The sequence below is a fragment of the Cadophora gregata genome (genome assembly GCF_030347475.1).
Source record: "Cadophora gregata isolate MNR1 chromosome Unknown scaffold_13, whole genome shotgun sequence".
Taxonomy (NCBI): Eukaryota; Fungi; Ascomycota; class Leotiomycetes; order Helotiales; family Ploettnerulaceae; genus Cadophora; species Cadophora gregata.
In genome coordinates, this window is record NW_026695936.1 from 734889 (window position 1) to 752070 (window position 17182).

Sequence of the window (17182 nt, forward strand, 5' to 3'; positions counted from 1 at the left end):
AGTAATAAAGTATACTATTTTATCTCTATCCTTTATATCTGCTTTAGTATTATTAGAATAGTTGTTATTATCTTCTATAGAAGTATCGGAATTATTCTTTTTATAGTTTTTACTAAGTCCCTTAAACTAGTCCTAATTAGGCTCTAAATCTAACTCTTCCTTTTCAAGGTATATTATATATACTTAATAAGATTTTTCTATAAGCTTAATACTCTTAGCTTTCTATTCTGTAAAATATCTTACCTTTAAAGCTACTTACTCTTAGTTAGAGTAATAGCTGCTATAATAATTTATCTTCTTACAGATAATATATCTCATGTAGCTTAGGAATACTTTAAATCTATCTTTACGTTTATTCCCTAGAGAGAACTTTATCCTTTAGTCTAAGTAGTAAGCGTTACTATCTATAATATATATTTAGGACTAATTCGGATTATTCCTAGAGTATCTCCTAGATCTAGATCCGGAACCTTATATTATTTCTACGCTTATAGCCGCGTAAAAGCTATTTATTAATATAAGGAATATTAAAGGTAGCTTAAATAAAGCTATTTTAAATAAGGGATTTTCTGAAACTCCCTGTACTAGCTTATTATATAACGTTTTATTATTCCGTATACTATTACCCTTAAGACCTAATTAGATACTTTATAGCTCTCTTATAAAGCTTTTTAACTATATTAGAGCTGATTTACTTTTCTAAAGTAGTTTATTCTAAAACGTGGAAAAGGTTATATTAAACTATTAACTTAAGTACTAATTAGCTCTCTCTTTTATCTTATAATTATTATAAGTAGCTTGTACTAGCTTATCAAATAAGTACCTCTTATTCTAGAGGTACTAGTAGTAGTATAATAAGGCTCTATCCCGGAGTATAGATAGAAATACCTTATACTATAGCGTGAACTTTATTAATACTTATTAATAAAGGTTAGTAAAGATATAAAGCTTCTTATTAAGATAATCTCTAGCTCTATTATATTAGAGCTCTTTAGTATATATCTTACTAAGGCTTACTAGTGATTTTACTTATTCCAAAGAGATTAGTTCTATAATATACTAACTTAGATAAATAAGCTCTAAACGTAGTTTGTTTTAGCTAGGTACTTAAAAAAGGAGTAATATTTTATCTCTTAAGTATATCATAGGAGCTAGGGTAAGATCTAGTAAACTATTATCCCTTAGTCTTTATACTAGAGGCCGATTAGTATACTATCTCTCTAGTCTCGTTAGAAATAACTCCTCTCTCTTAATATTAATAAGGGGAGAGGCTCTATAGAGATCTTCACTTTCTATAGAGAGTTTAATATATAAAGGTCCTTAGGAGTCCGGATACTAAACTAAAACCTGTCCTTTTAAGGGATCACTTATTTATATCCTCCCTTAGCTATCTTAATATCTTATCTCTATATTCTTAGGGGCTATAATCTTTATAGATAGAGATAATATATTAAGCGAGTTCTAATAAAGTATTTATTACACTTAGTTCCCTTCTTAATTATAAGTCTGAATCTTATTTAAAAAAGGGCTAAATAGTAGGTCTAGTAATAGGTTAGTTTCTTATCTATCTAGCTAAGTATTCTCTTACGCTTAAACTACTACTATAAAAGCCTAGGAAATCTATAATCCCTTTTAATATTAAACGTAAACCTGATTCCTTAAGAGATAGTCTCGGAGCTCTTATTATTACTTACTTATTATCTTCTTAAAATTATCTACTATCTAATCTAGAAAGTATTCCTAAAAGTCCTAGAATAATATCTCTCTTCTAATACTTTTCCTTATAGAATAGTTCATGAATCCTTAAACTAGATTATTAATATTAGCTTCTATAAGACTAGCTAAAAGTGCTCTAGGAGCTAGTGTTCTATTTTCTATTAAGGTTCTACTGCTTCTAACTTCCACTTTAGGTTATTCTATAACTTAGTCTATTAGAGTTGCTATTATACTAGAGGCGATTTATAGGTATTTCAGAAGTGTCTTTTATATCCTAGAAATATCTAACTAAATAGCTCTGGAAATATCTTAATAACTATTAGAGAGTAGCTATTATTCTTTAGTAATATAGAACTTACTCTACTTAATTTTAATAAGAGTTCTCTAGTTGCTCTACGAGGCTTACTTTACTTAGTTTTAATAAGAGCCTACTGATATTAATTTAGTATTATATCCTAAGAGTTAACTCTATTATATTTAACTTATCTGTTCTATAGTATAAGGTAACTACTAATTAGTATTAGTATTATACTAGTAAATAAATAATAAGTATATATTAATATATATAAAAATCTAAGGTTTAGTTTAAAGGTATTTAAAAGTATATATTATAAAGAGTATCTATAAGTTAGAATATATACTACTTTCTAAATAACCCCTAGTTTATATCCGAAAGAGGTCTATCCCTTAACTAGGATTACCTGCACCCCCTGATTTCCCCTTATACCTCTATAGTAAAGGTCTGCGGACTAATATCTATATAAGCTTTCTTATAATCTCCCTTAGTAATATAAACTTACTTAAGCCTTATACCTTAACTCTTCTAAGATATATAGAAGCTACTCTTTTCTATATAGATAGTACACCTATTAAACGTTAGCGATTCAGATCAGTTTAGGACTTATATTAGCTTAGTTATAAATCTAGCTTAATTAATTACTTCTTATTCCCTTATTAGGAATATCTTATCTTCTAGAATAAGAGTATTATCTGTTTATATTCCTACGATTCTAAACTTATTAGTTCCTTTAGTACTTACTAAGAGGCATAGGTTATAGGTTAATATCTCTATTTAAAGGCTCCTTATATAATACTTATAATATATATTAAACTAGTAGTTTCTAGACTTAGGTATATTATATAACAGAAGTACTACTATAAATATCGTTCTAAGTGGAAACTTATTAGTAATCTCTTCTAGTAGTTATATAAATATCTTATGAAGAAGCTTTATTACCGCTTAGGTATAAGCTTAAGTAATATCTTATATTACTAGCTTCGATTCGGGGTTATTCTAGATATATTCCGGATAGCTGAGTACTACGGCTAAGTATATAATAAGTCTTTAACTAATCTGTTAGATCGTTAGTAATTAAGTTAAAATCTCTTATTTACTCTTATTATTAAAGTATTAAATAATAAGCTTAGATTTCTCGTATAAGCTTACTATCTCTTTACTCTTAATTTTATCTACTATTCTAGACTTAAAGATATATTAGCCTTTTACTCTAGGGTTATCTTTATAAATAGGAATAAAAACACCTCTTTTAATAAGGGCTTTATATTCTACTTAATAAGATCTTTGGAATAGTAGTCCCGGGGTTATAATCTTACTCTCTAATCGTAGCTAGATAGAAAGCTCTTAATCTCTTATCTCTTTCTCTATTAAGAACACCTTAGTATTATATTATTACGGACCCCTTAGCGCTATAGTTCAGTTAGCACCTATATAATAATAAAACTATTAGTAGTACTATAGGGGCATTAGTACTAATAAGGGAGCAGTACTATCAATAGGGTAATACTAGCTAAGGAATAATATAAGTTAATTAAGTAGTACTATTATATACTCACGCTTTAGTAGTAATAGTTACCTAGATTATAGTAAATAATAGGTCACGTGATAGATCCTTAGATCCCTAGATCCCCTTATAGGAAAATAGATCTAAGGATCTAAGGATCTAGTATCCTAAGAGATCTAAGGCGAATAAAGGTTCTATATAAAATTAGTATATCTATTATTAGATAAGAGCTTTATACTTAACTTTAAATAGTATTCTAATACTTAGTAACTATCTTCCTATTTATATAATATACCTACCTCTTAATTATTAGAAATTAACTATAGCTTTCTATATTTATAGTAAGTAAATACCGGACTATTATACTTTAAGTACCTTCTTATTAGAGGTATTAACTCATGAAAATAATATATCCTCTATTAAAGGATCATCGAACGACTACTTAGCTTCTACTAAGGTCTTTAACCTAAAGAATATACTTAAGATCGCTGCCTTAGATCTCTATAATAAAAACCGATCTAAGCTTAGAGTATACTTTATATAAGTTAAGCTCTATATAAGCTTTAATAGTTACTAGTTCATTATAGAGACTAATAAAGTCCTTTAAGCTTTATCTTTTCTTTAGGGATCTACTTTTAACTAGATTAAGACTTTTCTCTTAGACTATATTTAGAACTAAACTAAGGATAGGAGAGTCTTTATAGTAATAACTAAGGAATCCTAGAAGATCTTTATAACCTTTAAAAGTTTTAAATATAAGATTAACTACGTCTTTAGTAATATTAATTAGAACTATACTACTAAATAGAATATCTAGAACCTAAAGTAAGTTAAGTTAGTAATTACGTATACTACTACTTTCTAGTAATTCGCGAATTAGACTAGCTAGAATAATAACGCCCTTTAAGTATAATACTATAAAAAGTTAAAAGATAAAGTAAAAGATAAGATAGTAAGATTAGACACGCTTACTAACCTATAAGAACTTATTAAGATAGCTATTAAGATTAATAACTAAAATTATAAGAGGGCACTTAAGAAAAAAAGCTAATACCGCTTCAGAATATATATATACTAAAGAAGAAAGAGTAATAATAAGAAACTATTCTACTCTTAGGAAATAGAACTTAATATAATATTCCGGAAGCTAAGTTATTAAGGAAAGCTATATAATAGCGGGCTATCTAAGAAAGTTATAAATAAATAATATAAGAAGAAGTTATACTTCGAATATAGCCTCCTTAATTATATAGCTAGCTCTTATTATTAAAAGAAGTCTTAGATAAGTAAGAAGTATACTAATATAATAGGATAAGGCTCTTATAACGAACTAATACGATAACTTACTGCGATATATTAATATATAACTATAAATAAGCTTAAGAAGAATTATATCTATACTTAGTTAAGCGATTCTAATAATAGTAAGTAAGATTCCGCGAGTATTATAAATTAGCTCGAGTAAACTATTATTAGCACGCCCCCTAAGAACTATATATATTAAAATAATAATAGCTCTAGGCTAGATGATAATATAAAGCTAATACTAAGTAATAGTAAGAAGAAAGCTTAGGAACCTAATTAAACTCTAGAACTAGGACTACTTTAACTTAAACTCTTAGGACTAAGAGTAAGTGAAACTTAGGAAGTTACTTAAAAAGAAGAGAGCTTATATTAGGTTAGCTATAATACTTACTACTAGACTAATATAGCTACTAGGGTTACTTATTAAGAACTAGGCCTTATTAGCTTAGGGGGTCTATTATAAGGGGTAAGGTACGAAGTAGTCTACTAGGACTATAAGCGTATCAGATAGAGAATAGCTGGTAGCTAAGAAAGACCGACGACCTTTATATAGTACTTATTACTTTAGAATACTATTATTCTTAATACTAGCGCGTTACTAGAGGTAGGCGAGGAATAGGAAATTATAGCTAAGAACTAATATAATAGGATATAGGTCTATATTAATAATAATAGCTAGTACTATTACAAGATATATAACCTAGTAACTTATACTGAACTCGGAATAGGATTTATATATAAAGTTAGCCTAAGCTATAGTAATCGAAGAGTATAAGAGAATATCCTTAACTATAATATATATTAGGAATATTTTTATATATAGTAACTTACTACTATTAGAGATAAGTATCTTATATTAGAAGTAAAAATTAAAAGGGTTAAGCTTTAGGTAATAGTAGACTTTAAGGTATAAGGGAACTTTATATCTCTTATTATTATACTTAAGTACTACCTATTAACTGAAGTAAAGAATAAGGGATACTATCTAGTACTAGCGGATAGTAAAGTCGCCTCTAATAGACTAATTAAGGTCTAGACCGCTTTAATCTATATAAGTATCGCCGGATACTCTAAAATAATCTAATTCGATATTATTAGGATTAGAAAGTATAATATTATCTTAAGGTTACTATAGATAAAAAAGTATAATCCTATTATTAATTAATAGATAGGAAAACTTAAGTTTAATTATTACTAAGACTACTATTATCTACCGGGAATAGAAGTAGTAAGTATTTAAGAAGTTAGCGCTACTTCTAAGGAAGAGCTCAGATACTAAGATAAGGGTCTACTAATAAAGGATATACTATTAGTATATAAGAAGTTTATAGCACTATTTAAAAAAGAATAAAGTATTAAGGCCTTACTAAAACACTAGGACTACGATTATTAGATTAAGTTAGAACTAGGTACTAAACTAATATTCTAACTACTTAGGGAATATTCCGTGATAAACTTAATAATAATTAAGTAATATATTAATAAAAACCTAGTGAAGGGATTTATCCGAGAGTCTAAATCTCTATAGGGGAGTAATATCTTATTCGTAGAAAAGAAAGATAGTAGATAATAAATATATATTAACTACTATCGATTAAACGATACTATAAAGAAGGATCACTATATACTACTATTAGCTAAGGAGCTATAGGATAGACTTATTAGAGCTAAGATTTTCACTTAACTTAACTTATAAAGAGTATATAACCTTATTAGGATAGTTAAGAGTAAAGAAGAAAAAATAGTATTTTATACTTATTTTAGTTACTATAAGTATATAGTTATACCCTTTAGCTTAACTAACGTACTAGCTATATTTTAGTATCTAATTAATAATATTTTACAGCTTTACTTAGATATAATATATATATACTATTTAGATAATATACTAGTCTACTCTAAATTAGAAGAGTAATATATAAAAGATATTATAGCTATCCTCTAGAGGCTAGAAGATACTTACCTATTACTTAAACTAGAAAAGTATAACTTCTATATAAATAAGGTTATCTTTCTAAGCTATATAGTTACTACTATAAGATTAGCTATAGATCCTAAAAAGATTAAAGTAATTATTAAGTAGATAGGGCCCACGAATATTAAAGAAGTATAATTATTCCTTAAGTTTACTAACTTCTATAGGCGATTTATTAAAGACTACTTGAAAATCGCCGGGCTACTTATAGAGTTAACTTATAAAGATAAGGAATTCTACTAGTCCGATAGTATACGAAAAGCGTTTAAAGTACTTAAAGTAGCTTTTATCGCGAAACTAGTACTTACTTCCTTTACTCCTAATAAAGAAATATATATAGAGATAGACTCTTCGGACTACGCTATTAAAGTTATACTTAGCTAGCTAGGCAAGGATAGAAGATAGTAACTAGTTACTTACTATTCACGGAAACTATTACTAGTAGAACTTAATTATAATATATATAATAAGAAGTTACTAGTAATTATAGATATAGTATATAAATAGAAGGTCTACTTTAAAAGCGCTACTTATAAGGTATAGATCCTAATAGACTATAAGAATCTTATTTACTTTATAACTACTAAGGAACTAAACTAATAGCAGGTTTATTAGTATAAAATACTCTCTACTATTAAGCTTCGAATTTCTTATATTAAGGGAACAGAAAATACTTAAGCTAACGCTTTAAGCTAGAAACTAAAGTACCTTATAAATAAAACCTATAAATCTTATACTATACTATAGAAAGATAGCGATTTATTAGTTATTAATAGCTGATAGCTAGCTATAATAGAATAGCTAGTCGCAGAGAAAATCTAGAAAAGCTATATTAATAACCTAGTTATAGCTAAATAGTAATACTAACTAAGTGAAAAGTTCTTCTTCTCTCTAGAAGGAACTCTCTTATTCTAGGGACGAATCTATATACTTACTAAAGATAGAATAAAATTTATTACGTACTAATATAAGTTACCCGCTTATAGATACTAGAGGGTAGCTAAGATACTATCTAAGCTATCTAAGGAATACTACTTCCTAGGTATAAGGAAAGTAGTTAAAGATATAGTAATATTATACGATATATATATCCGGAATAAGGCTATATACTATACTCTATATAGACTTATAAAGTCACTAATAACACTACCTTACCTATAAAAATTAATCGCTTTAGATTTTATAATCGAGCTACTACTCTTAAAAGATCTAATTATAGAAATCATATACGATTCAATCTATATAATAACAAATAGGTTTATAAAGTATATATATATAGTACTAATACTTAAGATATAGGACGCGCCTATAATAGCGCAGGTATTTCTTAGGATAATCTTTATAAGCTATAGAATACTAGATAAGATTATCTTAGATAAAGATAAGCTCTTTATTTTAAAGTTCTAGAAAACTCTTATTACGCTCTTAAGGATAAAACAGAAAATATTAACTGTATTCTACTTATAGACTAATATATAAATAGAATAAATTAACTAGATAATAGAGACTTATCTTTAGTATTATATAAACTATAAATAGAATAACTAAGTGCAGTTATTCCTACTTACTTAGTTTATATATAATAGCGCGGATTAAGAGACTATTAGAGTATTACTATTCTATGTAAATTATAAGTATAATCCTATGGTATATAATCTACTAATAACCGGTTAGGGGACTACGTAGGAAGCTATACTATAAGCAGATAAGCTTAAGTAGTTTTATAAAGAATTATTAGCTAATATTCTCTTTATTATATAAAGATCTATAATTTACTATAATAGAAAGCGTAGTATAGAACTAACGCTTAAGGAGGGAGATAAAGTCTACTTACTTAGAAAGAATATTATAACTAAATAACTAAGTTATAAATTAGATTATAAGAAGCTAGAACTATTTAGGATTACTAAAGTCAAGGGACTAGTTAATTATTAACTAGCTTTACTAAAGATAATAAATATCTACCCGGTATTCTATATATCTCTCCTCGAATTAGTACTACTAAGAGCACTACTAGCTCTTATTACTAAAATATAACTGATTAATCCGAACGCTAAATATAAGATAAAGGTTATTCTCGACTATTAGTATTTCTATAGTAAACTAAAATATTTAATTAAATAGAAAAGGTACTTATAATCAGAAAACACTTAGAAACCTAAATTTAACCTCCGCTACCTTAAGCTTTTATAAGGATTCTATTAAAGAAATCTAGGTTTACTTAGAAAGAAGGGGACCTAAGGTTAAGGGCTAGGCCTTTAAAGAAGGATACTAAGTAAGTATTAGGTTTAAAAGTAAGGAACTAAGAAGTAGGATTATCTTTAATAAGCTTAGAGGGAGGTATTAGAGAGTAAGTAAGAGTCACGGTTTTTCCTATCTTAAACTAATATATAAGTTATTTAAGAGTAAACCTCTTAATATACCCTAAGGTATTATAATCGTAACGCTTTAAGCGAATACACTTAGAGTATTATTTCGAAATAGATAAATCTAAGAAGTAAGTATAGGAAAAGCTATAGTAGAAGAAGTAAGGCTTTATAAGTTACGTAGTATACTTAATATAAAGCGCGAGCTAGATACTCTGTTTTTTCTTTATCTAAGTAATACTCGATTTCTTTATAATACTAGATATAATAGATAAGGAAGATAGTTGTTAGTAACTATTAATATTTCTTAAGGTTATACTTAAGCGTAAGGACTACGCTAAGCTAAGAGAGGGATAGTATTATAAACCCCTTAGCGCTACAGTTCAGTTAGTACCTATATAATAATAAAACTATTAGTAGTACTATAAGGGTATTAGTACTAACAAGGGAGTAGTACTATCGATAGGGTAGTACTAGCTAGGGAATAATACAAGTCAATTAAGTAGTACTACTATATACTTACACTTCAGTAGTAATAGTTACCTAGATTATAGTAGATAATAAGTCACGTGATAGATCCCTAGATCCCTGGATCCCCTTATAAGAAAACAGATCTAAGGATCTAAGGATTTAGTATCCTAAGGGATCTAAGGTAAATAAAAGTTCTATATAAGACTAGCACGTCTACTATTAGATAAGAGCTTTATACTTAACTTTAAATAGTATTCTAATACTTAGTAACTATCTTCCTATCTATATAATATACCTACCTCTTAATTATCAGAGATTAACCGTAGCCTTCTATATTTACAGCGAGTAAATACCGGACTATTATAATACCTCTTAACTTAATCATAGTATCTGCTAACGTCTCTACAGCTTCCTTAATAGATTTATAAGTAACTCTAACGCCTAGCTCGTTCGTTACCTTCTTTATCACACTACCTATTCGCTTACTATTAAGGTACCACCGAATCTTAAAGTTTACAGCCTATATTTCAATCTACAGAGGTATAGGAGACCGTATAATAAGAGGTTCTAGCAGGGGGAGAGCTTACGGAATCGATAAAAGCTCAGAAAGTAGAGGGGGGGGTAGCGATAGAAGCTCTACTAATCCTACAGCTAGCACAACTACTCCTATACTTAAATTAGGTATAAAAGCTGAAGTACTAACAGTAGAACCGACAGAAGAACTACTAGCTTAACTCGTACTAAGTTTAAAGGTTATTTTAAGTGCTACCGGTAGTAGGGGAAGTAGAGTGTATAGAGCCTTCTTTTTAGAAGGTTTCCCTTAACTATTTCGAGCTTTCTTTAGAGGCATATTCAAGAATATCAAGTAGAAACAGAGAGGGGAGTTTAAGAGCTTCAAAATAACCTAATTTAGAGGCAAATCGATAGAGATTTGATAGAGTTATGAAGGTTACAATTCTAGGTCATTATCTTTTAGTGGGGTCTATAGCAAAAGTCAGTGAGTCGGCGTTATTTACCGAAGAATCACGCTAAACTGAAGAATAGCTATAAGCGAGTGACAACAAATGAGACAGGATCTGGCACAAACTGCCATAACATGAGTGAGAGTTACACGGCAGTCCTGCGGTAGAAGAGCCGACGACTAAAAGTGGTCTTGCATGGGGTAGTGTCACGGATAACTCCGTTGAACTCCTTTCTATTCACAGCTACACTCTGCTCTAACTCATGCTTGTTCTTGAACTGAGTGCGACATTATGCACCCTCAAACTGCTTTTCTTGCTCATATATAATAGACAATTACTCAGCACTTGAAACAAGCCTTGGGCAGTAATAATTCTATCTTAGATGCCGGTCTTGTTCCGAACTCCATACACTCGGCCGGACATACAGATCTTTCCAAGTAGAGCATAAGAAGACAGCAAGTAAACAAAAGAATATAGAATAGAGTCAAGTTAGCCTGAACTACACGCGAGGTGTCTTGAGTTCTAAGAAGGCGAGGAAGGCTGGAAATTAACTGGAATGCAGCAACATTCATCACACCTATCGGCGCTTCTCGGTGGTTTTCGTACTTGAATGAAGCGACGATCGACAACTCCAAGTCCCAAGTGTCACAACCATATAATCACCACCTTCGATCGTGCTTCTTGGCTCCAGCTGGAATGAAACGCGGTAGACCTTCCAAGCAACATACTCTGTTTCCCCAGCCTCATCAAAATACCATTTATGAACTATTTCGGAGAATCCCAACCTATACCGGAATTCGCGCAAGGACTAATTAGCACTTCTACTATGCAGCCTAGCGACGGCATTGTCGAGGCGGATTTTGGTAATACAGTAAGCATGCTAAGAAGAACGGACTTGAAAGCATAAACAGAACTAGGAAAAGACAGAAATCTTTAACGGAAGAAGATTTTAACTGTAGGGTATCTATCTTTGTTTTGGTAATCAAGGGACGCTTGTCGGCCTTGTCCATTATGGTAAGACATCAAGCTCTGCGCAAGCATGGTTTTCAACCAAGCGTTTCTGCTCACCAGTAGCTACTCACAACTTCAAGCATTCGACACGCCAGGCACAGCGACTAGATATATCTTTTCTCGTTAGTGGACTCCCCCACCTTCCCAATAGAGATATCCGGCGTTTAAATCAGAGAGCATCGGAGCTCGGAGTTGAAGAAGCAGCAGAGATCCAGCGATGCAGGCGACGTTGATTCCATAGTGTCGCAGGAATACTGGCGTAGCCTCATGAGTTTGATAAATGAACCCTGAAAAAAATTGTAAAATGTTCATGTTGATTCGTTCGTGAGACTGAGATGTTGCAATAGGAGGGGAAACAGTGGACCGTGCGGGCGTTCCTTCCGCTTAGAAACGGGGCCCAAAAGAGAAGGAGGGCAGGGCGTTGGTCAAACAGCCTGACTACCCCGCCAACTCCGAGCTCATGTTTGTCTTCAGATCTTCCTTGAAGGTTTCCACCAACAAATTTGCATTCAGAAGCTGTGTGACACAGTCCCAAATACCCCTCCAACATACGAAATCCGCGAAGCCTTTCCGTTCTTTACAGAACCAAGCAAAAGCTCGGAGCTACCTTACAGACACCATCAGATCACATCAAGCCCAGAAAATGGCTCCTCAATTAGACGGCTTCTTCAAGCAGGTCGATGACCTCTCCGACCACTTCATTGAGCGTCTCCGAAAGGCCGTCGCCATCCCTTCTGTCTCCGCAGATGAAGAGCGCCGTCCAGATGTCGTTCGAATGGGACAATTCCTCGCAGACGAGCTCAAAGCTCTTGGTGCTGAGGTAGAGCAACGACCACTCGGCCCACAGCCAGGAAAGGAACATTTGGAGCTACCACCTGTTGTTATCGCCCGATATGGAAATGACAAGAAGAAGAGAACTATTTTGGTATATGGTCACTACGATGTCCAGCCTGCTGGAAAGGAAGACGGATGGGCGACAGAGCCGTTCGAGCTCACCGTGGATGACAAGGGACGCATGTATGGTAGAGGTAGCACAGATGATAAGGGACCAGTTTTGGGATGGTTGAATGCTATTGAGGCTCATCAGAAGGCCGGTGTGGACTTCCCAGTCAACCTGTTGATGTGCTTTGAGGGTATGGAGGAATACGGCTCCGAGGGCTTGGACGACTTCATCAACGCAGAGGCAAAGAAGTACTTTGCTGACGCTGATGCGGTTTGCATATCAGATAACTACTGGTTGGGAACGGAGAAGCCTTGTTTGACATACGGTCTCCGTGGCTGCAGTTACTACTCGGTTGAGATCTCGGGACCAGGACAAGATCTCCACAGTGGTGTATTTGGTGGAACTGCTCAAGAGCCAATGACAGATTTGGTACGAGTGCTTGGAAGTCTTGTTGATACCAACGGCAAGATCCAGATTCCGGGTCTGGCTGAGCTCGTTGCCCCTCTCACCGAGGAAGAGCAGTCACTATATGGAAACATTGCATTTACCATGGATAACCTGTACGAATCTCTTGGTAGCCAAACATCAATCCACCCAGATAAGGAGAAGACTCTCATGGCCCGTTGGAGATACCCATCTCTCTCCGTTCACGGCATTGAGGGAGCATTCTCACAACCAGGTGCCAAGACCGTCATCCCAGCCAAGGTTATTGGAAAATTCTCTATTCGAACAGTTCCAAACATGGAGCCAGAGGATGTCGACCGTCTGGTCTTCAAGTACGTCGATGAGCAATTTAAGAAGTTGGGCAGCAAGAACACAATCAACACTACCTTGCAACACGCAGGAAAATGGTGGGTGGCTAGCCCCAAGCACTGGAACTTCAGTGCGGCCGGAAAGGCAGTTGAGAGAGTCTGGGGTGTCAAGCCCGATTTGACCAGAGAGGGTGGAAGGTAAGCCAACCCACCTATGTTTAGAGTAGACTGAAACTGTAATACTGACATTCGATTAGTATCCCCGTAACACTTACTTTCGAGCAAGCCACTGGCAAGAACGTCCTGCTGCTGCCAATGGGTAGCTCAACAGACGCCGCTCACTCCATCAACGAGAAGCTTGACAAGCGAAACTACATCGAAGGTATCAAGCTTCTGGGTGCCTATCTCCACTATGTTGCCGAGGAGGAAATGATCAACTAAGGAATTGGAAATCAAGTTGACGTTCCAAATGTGGTTGGTCATGCTGTATGGTTTGCTTAGCTAGCACGTAGCCGCACCATAATTGAATGAAAATACCCGCTTCTACCTTGCTTGATGATACGGCGGGCAGATAGTCAATTTAAGAACCTCATTGTCTGGTGGATTTCGCTTTATACCATTGATGTTCTCATTGTCACATTCGATCAAGACATGCATCCAGTCATAATTTATCATTTCCAGTCATCGACATAGTTCCATGTCCGCCATCTATCTATGGTACGCGTTACACACTGAGTAGGTGCATGAAGACTGCGCACTTACTCTCGCTCTACTTTTGTTTATCATCATCATGATCGTCATCAACGCCTGCAAATCTACCACCATGACCATACCGGATCAGATACGACAGTCCTTACTGTCGTTGGAAGAAGTACACGTAAGCGAATTTCTTCATCTCCTCCACATCGGTTGCCTTAACAACCTTCTCATCGTTGAAGAGGACCCATTGGGGAGTGCTCTCTCCGGCAAGGAGTTTGCGGACGAAAGCTACGTAGTGACTATACCGTCTGTTAATTTTGTATGCCTTTGAGAATATTGAAGGTGATATGAAAAAGAATAGGAGCTGAACTTACCCAGAATGAACACTAGAGCCCTTGTGACAGATGATAGAGTGGAGTTGGAAGCTAGCTGGCAAATGGCTGCTTCCGGCTTCTTTCTTAGGAGCGGCTTCAGCTGCAGGAGCAGCGTCCTCAAATTCGCCTTGGTCATCTGGGTGACTGAATAACCATTCAACGGCGCGCTCCATGTCACCTCCAGTCTCCTTCAATGCCTTGCGTGCCTGTGGTGGACCGAAGCCCATTGCGCTGAGCATCTCAATCTTCTCTGGATCAGCAGCGGCTGGAGCGCTACCACTGTCGGCAAGAACTAAAGGAGCATCGATGTCAGGGTCTTCCATGTGGCCGAAAAGCCATTCCATGGCAGTATTTGCATCGGTGTTTCCTGTCGCATGGAGAGCCTTGACACACCGGTTGCGAGGAAATCCCATGCCTTCGAGAGCTTGAACGGCGTCCTCGTTTGGTACGAATGATGGCTGTTTGCTTTCACTAGCATCTTCTGGTAGAAGTTCTTCGGAATCCTGGACGCCTAGGGACTTGTAGTCGTCCAAGCTGAATGGTTCGTCCCCAACGATGACTGGTAGGTTGAGCTTGGTTGGAACCCAGTTGACAAGAGCGAATCTTCGAGCATTGATGGCAAGGACATCCGGGAATGTCTTGAAGAGAGATCGCTTTGAGAATCCGTCCTTGCTGCCGCAAGATGAGCAAGTGAGCTCGACCATCTCCTCGGACGTAAAGATGTCCAGACACTCCTTGAGAGTTACCGGTTCATACTCATCGTTCTTCTCCTCGGTAGAATCTCCACTAGTCGCAGCCTCGATTTTTCTGACGGGTACTGGGACAGAAATGTTGTCTTGCTCGTCAGTTCGGTAGCGAACCTTCTTACAACCCAAGCACTGTAGGCGTTGTTCCATCACAAAGCGGAATGCTTCAGTTGGATCTTGAAGGGGTGCCCTGTGTTGAGAGCGTGTGATAAACTTAAAGAGATGAAGCAGTAGCTCGAAAGCATCTTGCTGTCTCATCGTAGAGAATTCTGGATGACCTTTTCCGATGAGGACCTTGAGCATTGCAGGAGCCAATCCTTTCTGATAGGCCAGTTTATCGTCTTCAGTGCGAACATCTGGATCTGGGTGAGAATAACGACCAGAAAGTAAACCGTCGCCAATCTTTCTAAGTTGAGTCTCTAGATCCTGGGCAGGATCGTCAACGATGGGCAAGTCTGCCGATGGGAGGTAATATCTCGACTGGAACTGAGGCAGAGCGAACAAGCATTGGAGACTGCTAGCAAGATAACAACTGTTACCCAAATTCTTCAAGCCAGTGAGGTCCTCGCCGAACAGCTTTTGAAGCTCATTGCCGGCCTCATCAGTCATGGAGAACTCATACCGCAGATTCTCATCCACTTGCATCTCCGTCAAGCTTTTCTCGGTCTTCTCACGCTCAGCAAGAATGATTCCCCAGTGAGCGAGATGAGAGCCAAGATCGTTGTCAACTCGTTCCTCATCACAAGTATAGCAGTAGACGTCCGCAGTTCCCTCGGGGGTAATGGATCCCAGCTTGACAGCCACTCCATGTCCAGAAGAGGTGCTGTGCTCTAAACCATGAGAATGTCCTTGCATTCCTCCGAACTGAGCACGGCCACAACCGAGATTTCCGCATTCTAGACAAAGCCAAAGGTTCTCCTTCAAATCGCACAGGGAGCAGTGACCGAGATCTTGTGACTGGATCTTCTTTGAAGGATGTTGCTGAAGCGTAAGAATATGCTCGCAAGAAGTCATCTCCAACTCCCAAGCCTTAACCTCCTCGTGTCGGGAGAATGTATTTGCCTTGAGAATTCCCGCAATGACTGCCGCAAGCTTCCCTTCCGACTTGTCTACATTATCGATATTGCAAGCGTAGCACTTGACTGTGGTTTCGAAGTCGTATTTATCCGCCTCAGTCTCAGCAGCAATCGACAGCTTGGACATCTTCTGTGGGGGTTCATCTCGGACTATCACTTTTCGAGTTCGCTTGATGTTGAGGACTAAGGGATGCGACTTGAGGACGTGGTGGAGGGCGGCATGCTTTCTGTCTCCGGTGCAGCCTCCGTTAAAGCAGTACAGGCACACATCAAGGCCAGTCGTATCGTCCTGTATCTTGATGTCAGACAGATAGTTACTTGTGGTCACCAGGGCAGCGTTGGTAGGAGGCAGCCTAAGAAGGGAATATGGCAGTGGCAACGGAATGCTTACAATCGAGTCAAAGCACTGTGTACAGTCTTCCCGATATACCGACTGGCTCACACCAGGTGGGCGCAGCTCTGAGGAGAATGTCAGTATTTATCTCTTAGGGAGGCTTGTAATTCTGCAAACAGATGGCTTGACCAAGAACTATGGCGGGGTGGCCGTGGAAAGAATCACAGCAAGCTTAATGGTAGATCTGGATCTGCTCAACGGAGCAAGAGACTCTGCGAAGAGGTAACATGACAAGGAGGCTTACCTGCTGCACTGACGTGGGTGCAGGACATTTCTGGTTTTGCTGTTCACAGTTTAACTTTGGTGTTGACAAGCTCGAAAGTGAGTTTTGCAGAGAGCCCTGGAGAGGGACCTGGGAAGCTCGAAGGCGGGGCAGGCAAGGCAAAGCGACAGGGATGGGCCCTTGCAGCAATCTTCAGAGGCAAAGGAAAATAGGTTCCCTTCAAAGGTCACAGACGGCCATGCGTCATCAAAGATTGGCGAGAGAATATGACTATTCAATCAAGTAGATAAATCCATCACAATTCATCTTCAGAACCTCACGCTCTGGAAAGCACCGAGGAGGAGATTGTCTTTCATTACGCACCAGT

The 17182-nt window shown here is 35.9% G+C and overlaps 2 protein-coding genes across 2 annotated transcripts; one reads left to right on the forward strand and one right to left on the reverse strand.

Moving 5' to 3' along the window:
• Positions 1-12251: 12251 nt before the first annotated feature.
• DUG1 (Cys-Gly metallodipeptidase) lies at positions 12252-13744 on the forward strand (the record flags this gene model as incomplete). Its single annotated transcript, XM_058497043.1, has 2 exons — positions 12252-13501; positions 13561-13744. The coding sequence occupies 2 exons, from the start codon at positions 12252-12254 to the stop codon at positions 13742-13744; spliced, it is 1434 nt and encodes a 477-aa protein (XP_058352986.1).
• Positions 13745-14156: 412 nt separating this feature from the next.
• Positions 14157-17141, reverse strand: ONS95_003723 (uncharacterized protein; the record flags this gene model as incomplete). The annotated part of the gene is made up of 3 exons (XM_058497044.1): positions 16590-17141; positions 14377-16487; positions 14157-14301 (listed from the first exon to the last, which is right to left on the reverse strand). The coding sequence occupies exons 2-3, from the start codon at positions 16323-16325 to the stop codon at positions 14157-14159; spliced, it is 2094 nt and encodes a 697-aa protein (XP_058352987.1). The 5' UTR covers positions 16326-16487; positions 16590-17141.
• Positions 17142-17182: the final 41 nt, after the last annotated feature.